Genomic DNA, 18135 nt, shown 5'->3' on the forward strand with positions numbered 1-18135 from the left:
GGTGAACATAGAAAGCAGACCCTACTCTCCTACAAGCCCCCTCTTTTTCGGATTCGGGGGCGTGTTTTTTAGTTTCTTTCTCTCCTCTGGAATGTAAACATTCCACCCAATGGGAAGAGGAGAGAAAGAAAAACACGCCCGAATCCGAAAATGACGCTGCATTTCTCCGAGGCATTTCTGCTTGACCTCGGAGAAAGATGGTGGTGTTCTCATGGCGTCATCCCCGTCCACCATGGTACCCCGTACACGGCCCGTCTGGTGCTCGTTCCCTCCCCCTGCTCTCGGCTCCCTCGGTGCTCCTCGGTCTAAACACGGGAGCGGGGACCAGGAGCAGCGGCGCAGGGAGCTGGCTTTTGTGACTTTGGCTGTAAAATAAAGCTCTTGTGGGTGCCGCTTGGCACCCTGTATTTGAATGGGAACCTGCCATGCCCATGTTGTTGCTGTGTTTGGTTGGTAGATAGAGTCTGCGTGCTGAGGCGGCTGCTGCTGAATCAGGGAGTCGAGTCCATGCGAACTGCCATCTGATCCCCTCTTATCAATGAAGCAGCAGATCATGGCGGATGGCCCCAGGTGTAAGAGGCGAAAACAAGCCAATCCACGGAGGAAAAACGGTAAGCGGACCCTGCCTGACATCGACTCTCTGCGGCCGGCGGGCGTGGGAAGGGCTGCGGCGGCCCCGGGGGCACTTTGTGGGGGGCAGCGGGGCTGGGGGCGGGTGGGAGGTACTGGGAGTACTGTGCGTGCAGACGGGGTGTCCTGGAGGTGCCCGGCCGTATGGGGGAGTGTTGGGGGCGAGTTAGCACCAAACTGCTCGTCCTGTGTCAGGCGTTGCCCCTTTGTGGTGTCTTGCACAGTTGTTTTCTTGTCTTGGGAGAACAGCGGCTCTCTCATGGGTGTGCTCAGGGGTCTATGGATGTCGTCCACGGGGTCTGCCAGGCAGCGTGTACCCACTTTCCGCCGGTCAGTTTGTGATGTGGTGCCTTCGCCGGGCACCCCCTCCCCCGCCCTGCTGCTGCTGTCTTTAGCACACACATCTCACCCCGGGCTCAGCCGCGTCTCCCCTGCTCTTCTGTTGTTTTTATTAAATGTTGACAATCAATTTTCTGAAATCGATGTCCTTTGTGGGACTTCCTCCTTTCCTTCCAAGAACTGGAAACACACTGCGGACGAGCTGGGTGAATGAGCACACGCCTCGAGCCCAGGACCCTCGCTTCCCTCCCTATGCAAAACAATATATTTGTAAGAAAGAGTGGAATCTGTAACGGAAGCGCCCCTGTGCTCATTGTGAGTGTTTGTGCTTTCTTCTGATGTCTTCCCATCTGACTCTCCGGATCAATAGGTGTCACTGACAGTCTGTGTACGTGTGTAACATCTCACATGCGTTGTTGGTCGCCTTGATTTCCTTGGCGAGCGCTTCACCCCGGCAGGGAAGAGGCCAAGTCCGAAGGTTGGGTGGACCCAGAAGCAGTCACACATGTAATTAAATACCAGGAACTTCTCCTGGCCGCGTGCTGTACGCACAGCCCCTCTCCCACTGATAGCGCTGCACGCAGAGGGGACGTGCGCGCACCAGGGCGATCACACACCAGACACTAACTTTCTAGAGAGGGCGAATACTGCTGGTGGCCCCTGGCTTCCTTTACACGCCCACAACCTGCATTTTTCAAGGCAGTCCTTGCTTTAGGTCGTAGGCTGGTAAAGTAAGACATGAGTTGTAGAAGGCGCGCAAGGTCCCACCATGCCTTGACATTCTTGGCAAGTGCACCCACAAAGCATTGCCCACTCTGGAACTCAAAGACTCAGGGGGCGTCTGCTGGGGACAATCCTAGAAACACCCCTGAAGGGCACTGGCAGCAAAGGGGGCAAAATATTAGTACACACGAACTGCATTAAATACGGAAAAAGAGCTTTAGAACGATCCTTAATATATTGTACCATTGGAAGGCCTGGCATTGCTGGGCAGAGGGAAGCAGATGGGTTTGGGGAAGGCCGACTATAGTAATCTCTGTAGCCGGTGAAGGGCAGGGGAGAGGGTGCCAGGCATGAAAGCTGCCCCGAGGCCGGGGACAGGGGGTGGACGGGGCCCGCAGCCAGCGCCGCCGTGTGCATACAAACCCAGCCACGGGGGGAGAGGTGAGCCGGCGCAGCCAGGAATGCATGCGCTTGTCAGTAAGTTCGGTCAGCTGATGTCGAGTCGCCTGACTAACTTTGTAACACGTTCTCTGCTCGCACAAAAAGGCGCCTTTCTCCCGGCCCATCCGGTGTTATGCCGGAGGCCCCTTCTGCTGCCAGCGGTGTCCTCCCTGGACACTGGCACATTCAGACACTGGTTTAAAGTCCGTCGCTGGGCACTGCAGCCTTCTCACGGTCCTTTGGAAAAGGACTCATGGGTGCGTGAGCAGCGCCCGCTTCTCTGGTGCGGACATAGATGCACACCGTCCCCCCTGTAGTGTTGCTGTAAGCCCCTGAAAGCGAGCCGAGGCTGGCTTAAAAAACTTTTACAGTAGATGCGGCTCTTTCTCAAAGTTAAACAAGCCTGGTTCCACATTTAAAGCTTCACCTGCTGCAGGTTAGCAGCCGGGAAAAGATGGGGGAAGAAAGCACGCATTTAAAAAAAAGTTAACGTCAAGGCAGAGAATAAGATAAAAGCGTTATGTAGTTTATTTCAACAAATATGAATTTAGCGTTGTTGATTCTCTGAAATTTCGCCTGTCCTCCTCTTTAGTAGCTTTTCACCAGTGTTCAGTTATTCGGTACACAGGAGCGCTCCAAGTAAAATGTATGTATTTATTGTGTTCAGAAACTATAGATCACCAAATAACATCAAAGGCATCCTGGCATCAACTGACGCCAATTCATATCTAAACTGTAGAACAGATCATGCACAGTATTCCAAGCTGCAGGTGACCTATACAATGTTCTAAATTATATGACCTAAAGGATTCAAAGTTCCAAGGATGGTTGAGATGAAAGTAGCAGCAGCACTGGTTATAACCTTCACACAAGCAGGGATTCACCACTTTTTTATACAACTACTGGCAACTTTTAACTTTTCCCAGCATGCTGGGACACAGCCTTTCCGCAAGCTGTGTGTGTGTGTGTGGGTGGCTGTGTGTGTGTGTGTGGCTCTGTGTGGGTGGCTCTGTGTGGGTGCCTTTTTTTGTAGGTGGCTCTATGCGTGGTGGCTGTCTGTGTGTGGGTAACTCTGTGTGTGTAGGTGGCTATGTGAGTGGCTCTGTGTGTGTGGGTGGCTTTGTGTGTGTGGCTCTGTGTGTGGGTGCAAATGCAATATGTCTCGCATTTGAGAGTGATTAAGCTATTGACGTAAATAACAATGCTGTTTCTTTAACCCCTTCCATGCGGGGCGGATTCCCCCGCTGTGCTGAGCGCTGCTTGCGCGGGCGTGGTCATGACGGAACGGTTCCGTCATGAGCACAGCTCAACCGACGCTCATGACGGAACCGTTCCGTCATGAGCGCCGAAGGGGTTAAATGTTTTAAAAACAAAAACATAAACAAAAATAATGTCATGAGCAATGCCAATAGCTCTAACTTTAACAATGCTGAGACCATTGCATTGTAAATGCTTGTTTCTGTGTTGGACGCTTTGATTATTCACAATCACTATGAGTTCAGTGTGGTAACATTGGTGGCACAGTCTAAAAATATTCCGAGCACCACTGCTTTGATTGTGCCAGCAGAGAGATTAAAATACCGGTCATGTTGGAAAGCTGGCCAAGTGGCAACCCTAGGTGCTATACTGTGGTCTTGCATCACAGTCTTTTTACTTCACACCGGCCCAGCCACTGGGTTTATCTCAGTTCCTATTATAATATATTGGGTTTTTTTTGCTCGTATATGCTGCAGACAAAGCTCCACATATTCGCCTCCTCACTGAGGTTTATCCCGCTTCCTTTGTTTGGATGTGAAATACAAAAAAAAATAAAAAAAATGTCGTGAGAACGTCGGAAACCAAACGAATAATGCGCGCGTCCGAACAGTTCTGTGAGATGACCGGGCGCGCGCATCTAGCCTCACCACCAAATTCCCTACAGGGAGCGCGCACCCGGCCGGCAGCGCGCCGCCGTGACATGGGGGCTATTTTCTTTCACTGAAAAGAATAGTCTAAAGCGCATATGGGCGGGGCCACTCGAATAGCCATTTTGGTATTGGGCAAGACGTCGCTGCCTTTAGTAATGTTTCGTCAAAGGTTTGGGAAAACGAGACAATCAAAGCCTATTTGCCCGTATCCAAGATGGCACCCGCGCGCAGACATGGACCCGCCCACGTGCGCAGTTTGAGATGCGCAAGTGAATCTCCCGTCGCGCGCTCACCGAGGAGAAACAACGCGCGGCCTCGGTAAGGAGAGCCAAAGGCGAGCTAACCAATCGTGGTCCCCCACTGTCCCTACCCGCTGGCCTTCCGCAGATCCTAGACGGCATGGACCCGGAGTGGAACAGAGCGACGCTGGAGTGAGTCTCATCCGTGCTCTGCCTGCCCGCAGACCGGGCCCCATAGCCTCTTGTTGTTCTCCTCGAAGCCGCCATGTTTGGATCTGAGCTGCAGCTCCACCAGTGACAGGCCGAGGCGCAGCGAGCCGCGGCCCACGGAGGGGCAGCACTATGGCAGCCGCCATGGCCGAGCAGAACTACTCCTGGTGAGTACTCGGGAGAGTGGAGGTTGTGGGCCAGGTCCTGCCAAGGGCCAATAATGCAAGGGGCATAGTGACCAACTTGCACAGAGGGGATGCTGTCAGTGGTCGATGGGGTACAAAAGGGGGTGGTGATGGGTCCGGATCTGGTCAAGTGACTCCCTTGAACATCTGGTTCCGTTGTTCGTACTAAATGCACAATTATGTGTAGGTGCATCTGGGACTTGAGCATGGCAAGCAAATATGGACCCGTGGGATCTTGGTGGGCCTGCGCAGTGTGGATGACAAGTAGCCCAGTTGGCCCCTTGGGTCCTGTGGGCTGGTCAAGCGCAGTTAGAACTTTGTTGACTTTAGCATGCCAAATGCTGGGGTGCTAATGAGGACTCCGACACGGCATGTACAAGTGGACTTGTGTTTACGGGAATGCCAAGTGCAAATGGGTTAGAGCAGGGATACATGTCAAACCCGTGTTGGTCTCTGGGGGAGGACATTCCGAGTATGGCAGGCGCATGTGATCCTGTGGAAAAGAGAATTTCAAGTACAGAAGGCTGACTATGCCGCCTGTGCAACATTTGTCAATATTCCATTTCAAATGCACTGATGAGTGCCATTTGAGGCCATGCCAAATATGAGTCCTAGGGGCTCGAGAGGACTAAACCATGGCATGTTGCCGGTCTACTTGTAGCGGTCTGTAAGAACAACTCTATGTAAAGAGTGGCTTCAAAGGCGTATAAGGCCAAATTCGTGTCTCTAGCATCCACTTTGTAAAAGATGTGCGGCGTAGGATCTCTGCCTGCTTCTATTCTTTCCGTGAGCATGTGATGGATGGATGGCAGCGTTGACGAGGTGTATATAATGGCACGTGTATCCCCACGGCACAACTTCTGGCTCTAAACAGGCGTATGACAGTAGTGTGCTTCTACCCTCTGATTTTTTAAGATACATTTTCTACCTGACTATTGCAGCGCTCTGGTGTAGCTGTCGAACCCACCACGCACCTATCTCACTGCTTACAAGCGACCTGACACACGCTGCATTTAGAGTCCGATAAATCTTGCGGTCATGGGTCAAGAACCATGTTGGGTTTTCTTGATGACAGATGGGTGGTATCTTCTATTGTTTTGGGGTCCTCTGTGCTGCTGGTCCTCTGGGTAGCTTCTTAATGTTGTCTTACTGTAGAACCAATCCTTCTCATAATGAACACATTTTGTTTTGTGCTATGGGGATGTCAAAACTCGTGTAACACACAAATATGTTGTAAAACACCGGCCCTGCTATATTGCCAGAAAAGGACATAACTGAGACAAACACTTAAAGCCACCTGAAGGCCCTCCTTCCACAGATGATGTGGTCTCTCGTCGTTTTATTACCCCATTTGAGCTACCTAGGTGACCAACCTCTGAACCATGTCATGCTTCACTTTATGCTCTTACCAGCAGTGTATTTTGAAAAGCATGCCTCTTATTATTTAATTAGTGAAATTATCAGTGCCTCTCCTTTTCTGCCAATGATTCTGGCATAAATATTGAGGATGTCCTACAGAATGCCAGCTGGGTTCGACCTCGCTTCATTTGTTTGATATTAAAATCGTGTTCTGACACTTTATGGACAGGCTATGATTTAACATCAACAGGCATGTTGCTGGTGAGGAACTCACTCTCTTAATACTGTACCCATCATTGGCGTTGCTCTTCTAATTGATGGATAGGTGGACAGATTTATAAAGCCAAATTAAATGGGCCGAACAATCCTTGGGTGCTGAGCGAGAACAGCCTGGAAAATAATCCTTCAAAGTATATCAAACCAAATGGATGACTTTACTAAAAATCTGAAAGCAACTCTTTGCCAGGTTCCTCCGCACCGAGAATTACACCCTGTGGCTCTTTCAATCCACTCCGACAACTAGGCCCTAATTCTCAGTCGTGCACAGGACAGACCACTACAGCTAATGACACAGAAGAGGATGGTTTAATTTCTGACTTCTTACTCGTGGCCTAGGCAATAGTGTCCTGAGTACGTCTAGACTGTGCCAGCTGTGTCTAATTGTTCCTTCCTAAAGGCCCAATTTACCTTAATTATTCCCAGAAAAGTTATCAGAAGCGTGACGGCTTGTCTTTTTTTTTTGGGCGGTAGGTGCTGGTCTAGGGGGCACTGTTTCTGTGCAATAATTAACTGTTCTAGTCTGCAAAATATTTAGAATACGGTTTTACTTATGATGCTACCAAGAGAGGGCTTGTTGTGTAATATCTTAACTGTGAAGTATTTTCAAGTTGCAGTGCTAATTACTACCATAACATCTGCAGTTCTCCTGTCTGCCCTTGTGGCCCGTTGCCTGCTACTTTCTGTGCGAGTCCTGATGATCTTTAAATCCAGACAATATGGTCATCGCGCTCGTACACTGTTCACACTATTGGCTCTCTTTAGAGACCAGAACAAGGTTCAAAACGTGTTGTTTGGCAACAAGCGTATATAAAGATGCTCAAGATGTAGCCATCAAATGTAGGGGTTAGGGAAATGAATGGTTTGGGTATGTAGAAATTCAAAATAAATTGTGTTCCTAATTGTTTTCTGTGTGTGTTAACAGTCAAGAACTCCTTGGTGCTAGTGTCTCCACCATGAAGAAAAGCAGCATTGGCAATGCTTTGCCAAGCCCCATATATTTGATTCATTTTGCAAGCATATGCAGTAGACATTAAAAGTATTAAAAAAAATTAGAAAGCCAGCCCTTCAGATGTGACGCACACACGTTTGCAAAATAAGGGCAAAAATGGGCATTCGGAAAAATAATTTAAAAAAAACATGAAAGGCAGAGATTAGCCCAGTGCAGAAGGAGGCTACTTGTAAGGTATGTGTGCACAAACATATGCCATCACTCATACTGAAGAGAGCCAGTGGCTGAAGTGTGTGGCCCGTTGCCATTGCTTTGTTGTCATGGGCAGAAGCGGCAAATGAATGACATTTAAACAGACAAATGGATAAAGAGGATTGTCCGAAAGGCTGTGTTGTTGATATGTGTGTTTCTATATACACACGCTCACACACAGGCACGTTTTTTTTTTTTTAATATAAAAATTAGGGTGACTCCACCGCTGAAACTGTGTAGGCCAGACCTAAATTGAAAACAGCAGTTATTTTTTCCCACAAGATCCACAAATTGAATGGTATTTTTGTAGATACTTCTATGTGCCAGATGGACAGTAATAAACTCTTATTCTGGGGCCAGGGCTAACTGTTCTTAGATGTTAAACGATAGATTGATATTTCTGTCGTCCTGTTATACCTTGCTGTTTTAATTTGTGATGCACGTTTAAAGCGTCGTTTGCTGCTTCTTTGGGTCTTGTTCTCACTACCAAAAACACACATGCTTCACATCGATACGCAGCTGCTGCGCGTCATCCTTGGGAGAGTCTCCGAAAGTGTCTGAGGCTGTACATCCTGCTTGTAACCACAGCGGGGGGCTGAACATTGTGGGGGTGGCGGGCCAAGGCCCTTTCCTTCCTTATTGCTCTGTTGCCTGGACCCCCCTAAACTAATGTTGCCGTTGGTGAAGCGCTTGCATTGGCTCCCATTGCTCTCTGTCCTCCGGCATCGCCACAGAGCCTGTCCTGCTTGCGTAGGTGTGCAGGTTTCGGTGTCCGGCAGAGCGATAGGTTGCGAACATGGTGCTCATGCAGTGTGCAACTTGCTGTTTGGTGGCAGCTTGTCACGGAGGATATGCTAGAGGGCCCTGTGAGGCAGACCTGGGCAGACCATACAGAACACTGCCGCCCAACTCATCCTTGCCATTCCCTGGCGCGAACATATCAGTCAACACCTACGTAGGCTCGACTGGCTCATTGCGGAGAAAAGAGTCTCCTTCAAAATCCTCACCCACGCCTACAAATTCCTACACAACACCGGACCCAAATACCTCAACGACAGACTCAACTTCCACGTAACCAAAAAAAACCCTCCGATCTTCCAACCTCGCCCTGGCCGAAACCCCTCTCATCCGCAGAACCAGAGCAGGTGGAAGATCCTTCTCTCACATTGCGGCCAAAGCCTGGAACGAGCTCCTGGCAGACGACAGATTCGCCCCCACCCTGAACACCTTCAGGAAGGCTCTCAAGACCTGGCTCTTCAGCGAACGGATCTGCGACTCCACCCCATGCTCCTCCCTACACCTTGAGACCCTCACGGGTGAGTAGCACGCTTAACCTCTGAGTGATTGACAGGTGAGAGTTCTTGGATGGGGTTGAGCTGTCTTTGGAAGAGCCCCCCCCCCCTGAAAAACTGTCCCTACTTCTGTGCCTGTTACATTAGTAAGTGGCTAATCTGGAGGGAGAGAGATCCTGTGTCTTCACTTGTCCAACAGCTCAGCCTGGTGTGTGGGTAGAGGTGGCGGTCTGCAAGAACAGGGGAGGAGACGAGTGGACTTTGTACTGTTTTCATCGCTTCATTAACACTACCTGCCACCGTACCTCTTGCACGCACCCTGTGCTGCTTTTCACCACTGTTATTACTATCAGCTATCATACCATACCTTGCGTACGGATCCTCAACATTCCTAGGGAGGCAGGGTCCCATCTGGAGACCATATTGACCTCGGGTGCTGGGCCAGGTTAAAAGCGGGGCTAGTGGGACCTGCAGCGGACCAAGGGCACAGCCACCTGTTGGACCTGCTGCTATGAGGAAGAAGCTGTGCCCTGTGATCGCCATGCACCGCCTATAAGACTAAAGCTCCCATCAACCCCCTGCCTGTTTCACGCGCACAAAAGCGCGACGCTGATTCATGGTGTGGTAAGCCCATTGGAGGCCGGAGGAGGCTGGGCTGGGCCAACCTCTAACGTCTTGATCTTCACAGAAGGTAAGTGGAGATTAATATGGGGGAAAAAGAAAAGGCAAAAAGCAGACCATGACGGGGTAAATATCTTGACTTTATATTCCTTTTTTGCTAAAGCTACAAATGTAATTACAAAACAAATTGCCCTCACAGAAAGGAGGCTATAATTAGGAGGGGGTTGAAATGGAATCTCTATGAATATTAGTGACCTGAATGTCACAACCTGCAGCTCCTGTGGATGTCCATGTCGACCTGTTGGTGCTACCATAGTTACTTCCCCCAGGGAGCCCACAGGGAAAAGGAAGTGAGGCGGGCCTAAAGAATCTTAGCCCCCTAAAGCAAAAATCCCAAGAAAATAAAACAAAGTATTACATTCTTTATAGAAGTGTTGCTCATTGTGTATGCGTTTATTTTTATGAAGCTGGTATGTGTTTGTTTTCACGTTACAGAATTGTATTAATATACATATGACCTGATCAACTATTCCCCTGATGGAATGCTGGTGCACGGGTGATCTAAAATTTTCAGAGGCTTGTTTCATCTGATTGTGCAGTCACGTGGTTTCTCCTCGTCAAATGAGAACCGTCCATTCTCAGTAGCACCCTAAATGAAATCTAGCCTCTGTCAGTGAGATCGCTGCCTGTCACTGAACACTTATGCGAAACTCCCTTCTAAGACCGGTTAACCACTGAAAGGAAGTTCTTCACACTTGCGAAGCTATGAAGTTTTGGGGCAGATTTACATTTTTGAATGACTGTGGTGTAAGCCGAAAAAGGTCTGAACAGGTTCGGTGTTGTTTCACTCTTACCCATGATGCTACTTACAAACCCCCCCCAGCCCCATTTACTGCTGCAGTAAATACGTGAGTAAGGTTTACTGGGACACATCGTGTTAATGTATCAATTTGTACGTACATCTGAGTAGCTGGTTTCTGTTATAGTTGTTAAGTGATTGCATTGGACTGTTCATTTTGGGCCATCTGCATTTTTGTTTTTTACCTTGGACAATGGAAAGTTTTGTCCACACAAAATGCAGGTGTTGGCTTCCGTTACACATTTTGTGGCACTTTCTAGATGAGTACAGTCGGGGTAGTGCATTTTGTAATGGGGATATATGTGTGCTCTGCGTGACTCAAGAGGCGAGTAAGTGGCCTTCTGCTCTTAGCCCGCCCCGGGAGTGTAGCTGATCCTTGAGTAAAGGTGCTTAGGCAGTGCGCCGGGATTCGCGTGATCTCGCTGTGTAAATGCACTTAGAGTACACCGCCCGAGGTTAGGAGATTGGGAGGTTTATTTTCGGCCTGTGTTTTGGAAAGGAAGACGGACGAATGACCACTAAGATTGCAGCTTTACCGGTTCGCCTAACGCACGGCATTGTACCTCCGTTATCAGACACGGATCAGGTAGGTGACAAGGTGTCTAGAGTGAAAGGTAACACGCATGCCAGCGAGCCTGTTCATTAAACACAGTCTAGGAATCGCAGCGCTGTGTGCTGAGACCCTGCACCACCAGAAGGGGGCACGCTTGTGCGAGGGTCTTCCAGTAGGGTTCATCCGGAATTGAATGGTACTCGATTACTTTTGCAAGCCTGGCGATGTCTCAAACACCACAATCTAAATTGTGTACACCTTCCAAAAGAGTGCATTCGTTTGCAAAGCCGTTTGAAATGCGCCTTAGAAGGCTAACCAAGTTTACTTTGGATGTGCTGTGCCTTAATAGAATTAGAAATCTGATGGTTTACGTACAGTACAACGCTTCGCCAGGGGTAGTAAGCGCTATATAAATGGAATTTAAACACACTTGGCTTGGTGCACTTAGAGTGATTGTAATGTTATTATGGGAAAGTAATTTCTCATTAAAGGGAACCTATTCCACTGATGACCTCCTACACAAATGCCTGGCTTCGTCTGTAGAGTTGCTCGTCATACTGAGGGACACTAACTAGCTCACGTCATGTATTGTGATGGTTCATTAATTGGCTCTGATTGATGCTGGAGCTAAGTAGATCATGAGTCGTTCTCTGCCAGTTAGCGCCACACAAGATTATGCGGGTAAATGGGTGTCTCTCCCGCACACATGTTGGGGAGTTATAGGGTCGGGGAAAAACACACCTCTGTTAATATTGAGTCAGCGGCCATGTTTCTTTGCTCACTCCCGCCCGCAACTGTTTGTAGAATGTACTGGCGCGTAGTCTGACTAATATGACCTGGTTCTGGGGAGATGTAAGCAATGTTTACCGCTCTCTTGTGACCCCTTGCTTTGCTGTGTGAAAAGCATAACTTAGCCAGAGGCCCTGGTGACGCACATAAACGAAGGTCGCCTCTCATGGTCTCAGTGACCCTTTCGCTGAAAGGTTTCCTGCTCTAAACTCGTCTCTCCCTTTACTCTCCTTCTAATATGTGCAGCCGAATCTCCTTCTCAAACAAACATTTTGTGGTACCAGTTCTTTTCTTGTTGTATACAACTCAGTTGGAATTGGTAAACCTTACAGTTTATGTACCCAAGGCCCCTCGAGAGCAGAGGGAAAACGTGCCTGGCTTGGAAGCAGGCGAGATTCTTAAAAATTATGTGCAAGGCGCAGGAGCATATCCGACACCACTGGCATTTTGTGAGAAATAAGTTAGACGTTGATTTTTCTTTTTGAAAACCACCGAGTTTGAGTGGAGGGAACCGGAACATTAGATGGGCCATTGTAACATCTATTAATTCACAGGCATAGTCCTTTTCAGAACTCAGATTAAGACGTTTAGTTTTACTGAAATTATGTGGGCTGGACTATTTTTCTAGGCTGTTCCGTTTTCATGCGGTCTAACTTTATAATTGTGATTTTTTTTTTTTTTAATTTTTTTTCTGGCCTTTGAATTGCTGTCTCTCCAGACTCCTGTATTTCCCCAAATCCATAGATAACATACATACACAGAGGGGCTTTTGGTCTACGTTCTTCATTCATTGCACCGTTAAATTGCCGTTCACCTTTTGCTCTCGCTAACCACAGCAGAGAGGCCTCCGTCCTGTGCTTCACATGACCAACGACCAGAAATCTAGCAAGACTGGGGAAATTCACGCACCCAGTCCGATCTTCAAAAATGTGGCGTTTCAAGGTGTAACAGACTAATGACCACTTCTCGTTATTGGTATGTCCCATTTTACAACACACTGCAGGCATTAGGGTGGTCTTCGCCCGGCACCAAGGGGGTCCATCCTTCTTCAAAGGTCAACTCACCGAACCAGACTTTATAGTTTCGGTTTATATTTTATTCGTTTTATTTAACATGCAGTTACAAGTAACTCTGAGAATTTGCACAAAGGATTTAAGGGCCAAAAGCTGATCATAAAGATAAAGACATCGCAAGGGGGGGGCTTATGGGGTAGGGGGGGGAATAGTTTTAACAATGTTTTTTCTTTTACTGTAATGATTTTAATTAATCGAATAGTTAATAAACTCATTCATTACCACAGCGTGTGGGTCAGCACACTTCGATTGGTCTCTTAACCATGAGTGACTGTCGTCTGTCTCCTCACGTTGTTTCAAAGTTTCTTTCACTTCATTGCCTAGTGCTAGGGCTGTTGTTGTTAATGTTGCTGTCATGGGATGAACACACAGCTTTTTGTAATATTTAATATCCTTTAAACCTAGTACATTTCAGGGCTCAGACGTATTGTCTGTGTCTTTGCCATTGCCTCTTGTTGTTTCATGCTGTGCTGTTTAGGTCAAAGGGCACAGGAGCAGCTCCCAAACACTGTAGATATTTCTCTTAACGGGGTCCTCTTTGCTTTCAGTAGCTGTAAGCTGGGTGTCTTCCCTGTATGCTTGTCTTTTTGTATGATCTATTTCAGTTTATTACATGGTGCCTGTGCCACCTTCATGCGGTTATTTTATTTGGCACATGCTCACTGTATGTTATGGTGGAACAATCCAAGGGGCACACTGCCTTATGAGCCCACTTCCCACCTTCACATGCTGTGCTGGGGTGAAACGAGGTTGCTTTGAGACTTAGTTTCCATGTGCCAGTAATTTAATCCTGTTTTGGGCATTAGGAACATTTGAAGCAGAATCTTTCTGATGAGCAGGCCAGCTCTTGTGATTTTCACGACAAGCCCCGTCTGTCGTCTTCGAGGAGTCATGGGTGCGCAAGAGGCCAAAGATAATCCTTCCTTCCAAGGATGCTCTCAATATGTCTGGTATTAGTGCCACAACAACATTCTGTCTCTCACTCTGAGCTCTAATGCGTGTCTGTGGAGAATGGGACCTTGGAATCAAGGTCCAGAAAACTTATGCAGTCCACCATTTTAGACCACTGAAAAAGTTGTAATCTTTGATTCGATACAACGTTGCATTTTAATACATTTCATGTAGGTGAAAGCACCACTGTGTATTCTTTCATATGCTCCATTGCTTAATGTATCAGAAGGGCAAGCGGATACATCAGGCACAGCGATTTGCTGCCTTTTGACTAGGGTTGCGCTTTAGAAATAATACATGTATACATATGGAAATTGTGAAAGTCATGGCTGTTGACTTTTGAAGTGTGAAGCATTTGAATGAGTAGCATATTCATTTTTGAGTGTAACAATCTGGTGCTAATTTTCAAAGCTCACAAACCCCTACGTGGCTTCTGCACTGACATTTGTCACAGTAAGCTGTATTATTTGGTGGCGATAACTTGTTTGACTCTTTAGTTTACTCTGCGATTGGGTGAAAAACAGAGTACTCTTAAGCATCTGGTTTGTTGCCAGAATTCAGTTGTTACAGGGCAGGACGGTCTCTTACTTCTCAAGTCTCTTGTTGAGTGCACTAGGAATCATACCGCCTAGTGTTACTGTGGGTCAAACCACTTAATCTCCCTGTACTTAAGTTACTAAAATATACAGAGCAGTTGCATAGCACTGGTCCAACTAATGGTATTTGCCTGGAACAATGGTGGCCTGAACTATTACACTGTGTTTTATATTGCTTTCAATTCTATTATGCCTATGACGTAAGTACATTATATTGCAACATTTTTATATAGTGCTTACAACCCATAAGAGGCGCTCTGAAACATCTTCAAATATGGGTAGCACACTACACCGCGTAGGATGTGTGGTTGGAAGGATGTTGTCTTTTTTTGGACCCTATGTGGGAAGTTTTGCTATGAGGACCACCAAGGTGCGATTATTGTGTTATGGGATGCAGTGCTTATTGTGATGGATGAAGTGTGAGAGATAGATGCACAGTTTATGGTTATCAGTATGCATGCAGCTTTGAGGAGCGGTGCAAGTCCCTTTATGATATTTCTGCTTTTCATAGTCCACTCAGCTGGTTACTGCACTGGGTTGTGCATTCTGAGATATTTTGTTTAACGTTTATGGTTCTGAGCATGCATAAGTTAGAGCAAGGGTCTTCTAACTGGGGGACTGCTCCCTGTGGGGGCCTTAAGTGATCTTAGGGTGGGGTGCCAGTCTCTGGCCAAGAAAGGCATCATGCTTTTGTTATGACTTTAAAAATATGAGCGGCAATAAGCCACTTTATAATGGGCCATCACTAACACCTCTAACACCTTTTGTCATGTATATCCTGGCGGGGAGTATGTGTAAAAAAAAAAAAAAAAAAAAAAAAGGTAACATGGTTGAACTCGTATGTTTAGACATATTTGAACACTGCCATTTTAGCAGCATAAGTGTGGAAAAAAATTGAGGGGGCCCGAGGAGTTTTTTTTTTACAGTGGGGGAGCAGCATTAAGAAGCTTGAAGACCACTGAGTTAGAGGGAAAACTGGTGAAGAGATCGGCTGGGATGGACGTGTTAATATCATCCCAAATCTGACTGTCATTGTGAGCTGCCAAGAAGTGGCCTTAGTATGTAGCTAGTTGGGACCTTCAGTGGTGGACTAAATGGGAGTCCTCCGTTGGCCAGTGATATGTGCAGAACTCTTGTTTTCTATGCATGTTCAGATCGTAATGTGTGGTTTATTGCTGTGGACTAGTACTCCTGGGTGATGGATATGGCCCGTAGCAGTTTTTTCTTATGTGAGTGTAAGAGTCACGCAGTAAAGGGAAATATTAGGCAGCTCAAATGAACTACAACAGACCGTCTGACTGCCTGACTGCCGAGTGTTATGATATTCGCTCCCCGCCTCCCAGCTGCTTCTCCCTCCCACCTTCCCTTCTTATGGCGCCTGTGCCGCGCGCCAAAGGCAAGCCCGTCTGCACCCGTCCACGCCTGGACCGCGTCCAGCGCCAGACCCCATGGCCCCCGCGAGCCCCACGACACCAGACACTACGACGACACCAACATCCTCCACGCACTCGACACCGGCAGATCCACCACCTGCTTCCAGGCCGCCCTGAAGCGCACCCACGGACCCTTCCCTTGCTGAAACTGCAGCTTCACCAGGCAGAGAACACCTGCACGTTTTGCCCCCCTCACCAAGGCAGGCCACAACCACCTCGGATGCATACTGCTCAACACCCGGTCCGTCCACAGGCACGCCGTCGAACTCTGGGACATGCTTGACTCATCCTCCCCGGACGTCGCTTTCCTAACCGAGACTGGGATGAACAACTAATCGGCACCAGACGTTGCCATAGCCATCCCAGATAAGATCACCCGCAGGGACCGCACCAACGGACCGGGAGGAGGAATCGCCATCGTCCACAGAAATACCCTCAGAATCTCAACCAGCACCGAAGACGCCCTCAACACCGCCAAACACCTGCACTTCCAGAGCCACATCGATCACAACACCACCTTCAGAGGAACACTTGTTTACAGACCACCCCTCATCCCCCAACCCCCCCCCCCCCCCGGACCATGGCCACAGTTCAGTGACTTCATCACCGACATAATCATCTCACACGCCTTGGCCTCCACAGACTACATCCTTCTAGGAGACCTGAACTTCCACCTCGAACACCGACAGCAACTCCACCACACTGCTGGACAACCTCGCCAACCTCAGCCTCAAACAGCTCGTCATGACACCCACCCACTCCGCCAGACACGCTCGACCCCATTTTCTCCGCCAGCAGCCACGTCACCTTCAGCCACACCACGGAACTCCATTGGACTGACCACTGCTGCATCCACTTCTCCTTCAAGACAACCACCAGCAAAAAATCCCCCACTGAAGCTGGAACAAGGTCACAGAAGACCAGCTAATCACCACCCTCGCCCGAGACCCAACAACCGACCACACTCACACAGCTGCCCGCAACCTCCGGCAATGGATTGAATACTGCGCCAACACTCTCGCCCCAATCAAGAAACTCTCAAACAGACGCACCGACAGAAGGGCCATCTGTTCACTGCCGACCTCCAGGCATCCAAGCAGGCCTGCCGAAGACTAGAGAAGAAATGGCGCCACAAGCAAACGCCTGACAACCATGCAGCCCTCAAGAACGCCAACCGCAGACACGACCAACTCATTTGAACCGCCAAAAGGACCTCCTTCAAGGAACGCATCGACAACGCACACAACAGCAAAGAGCTCTTCAACATTGTGAAGGAACTCGCCAACCCCAGCTCCATCCCGCCGCCACAAGACCTCTGCGGCTCCCTAGCCACCTTTTTCCACGGCAAGATCGCAGACATAGACGACAGCTTCAACACCCAGCCCCCCACGTCAGCCACCGACACCCTGGACTCACCGCGCCCCCAGTCTCACCGTCCGCCTGATCTCCTGGAACCACGTCAACGACTGAGACACCATCAAGACCATGAACACCATCCACTCCGGCTCACCATCAGACCCCTGCCCCCACCACATTTTCAACAAAGCAAGCTCCATCATCGCACCCCAAATCCGGAAGATCTTCACCGCTCATTTGAGACCGCCACCTTCCCGGACAGCTGGAAACACGTAGAGATCAATTACCTACTCAAGAAACCCAAGGCAGACCCAAAGGACCTCAAGAACCTCAGTCCCTGCTCCCGTTCCCGGCGAAAGTCATCGAAGATCGTCAACAGACAACTGACCTAATTCCTCGAAGAAAACAACACCCTGGACTCGTCCCAATCCGGATTCCACAGCACCGAAACCGCCACCGACGGGGCCCTGCTGGCCAATGGTGAAACTGCGGCCCTCATCCTCCTGTACCTCTCTGCCGCCTTCAACACAGTCTGCTTCCACACCCTACGCACATGCCTCTACATCGCAGGGATCTGCGACAAAGCCCTGGACTGGATCACCTCTTTCCTCACCGACAGAACCCAGAGAGTCCGCCTGCCTCCATTCCGATCCAAGGCCACCAAGATCACCTGTGGCGTACTCCAAGGATCATCCCTTAGCCCGACCCTGTTCAACGTCTACATGACACCACTCGCCAACATCGTTCAATCACACAAACTCCACATCATCTCATACGCTGACGGCACCCAGCTGATCCTCTCCTTCACCAAAGACACCGCCAAAACCAACTTCCATGAAGGAATGAAGGCCGTCGCCGAATGGATGAAGAGCAGTCGCCTGAAGCTGAACTTGGACAAGACTGAGGTCCTCATCCATGGCTCTACCCCTTCTGCCTGGGACCACTTCTGGTGGCCGGCCTCACTGGCAACTGCGCCGAAACCCACCGACCACGCACGCAACCTGGGGTTCATCCTGGACTCGTCTCTATCAATGACCCAGCAAGTCAACGCTGTCTCCTCCTGCTTCAACACCCTCTGCATGCTTCGCAAGATCTACAG

General features: G+C 48.9%; 1 protein-coding gene across 1 annotated transcript in view; it reads left to right on the top strand.

The window, feature by feature from the left end:
• Window positions 1-4311: 4311 nt before the first annotated feature.
• SPPL3 (signal peptide peptidase like 3) overlaps window positions 4312-18135 on the top strand; it is a 327309-nt gene continuing 313485 nt past the window's right edge. Inside the window, exon 1 of the mRNA XM_085636155.1 lies at window positions 4312-4656. Within this exon, the coding sequence (XP_085492281.1) occupies window positions 4622-4656 (35 nt within the window). The 5' untranslated portion in view covers window positions 4312-4621. The remainder of the gene's footprint in view (window positions 4657-18135) is intronic.

This window comes from Triturus cristatus, chromosome 11, assembly GCF_964204655.1.
Source record: "Triturus cristatus chromosome 11, aTriCri1.1, whole genome shotgun sequence".
NCBI classification, from domain to species: Eukaryota; Metazoa; Chordata; class Amphibia; order Caudata; family Salamandridae; genus Triturus; species Triturus cristatus.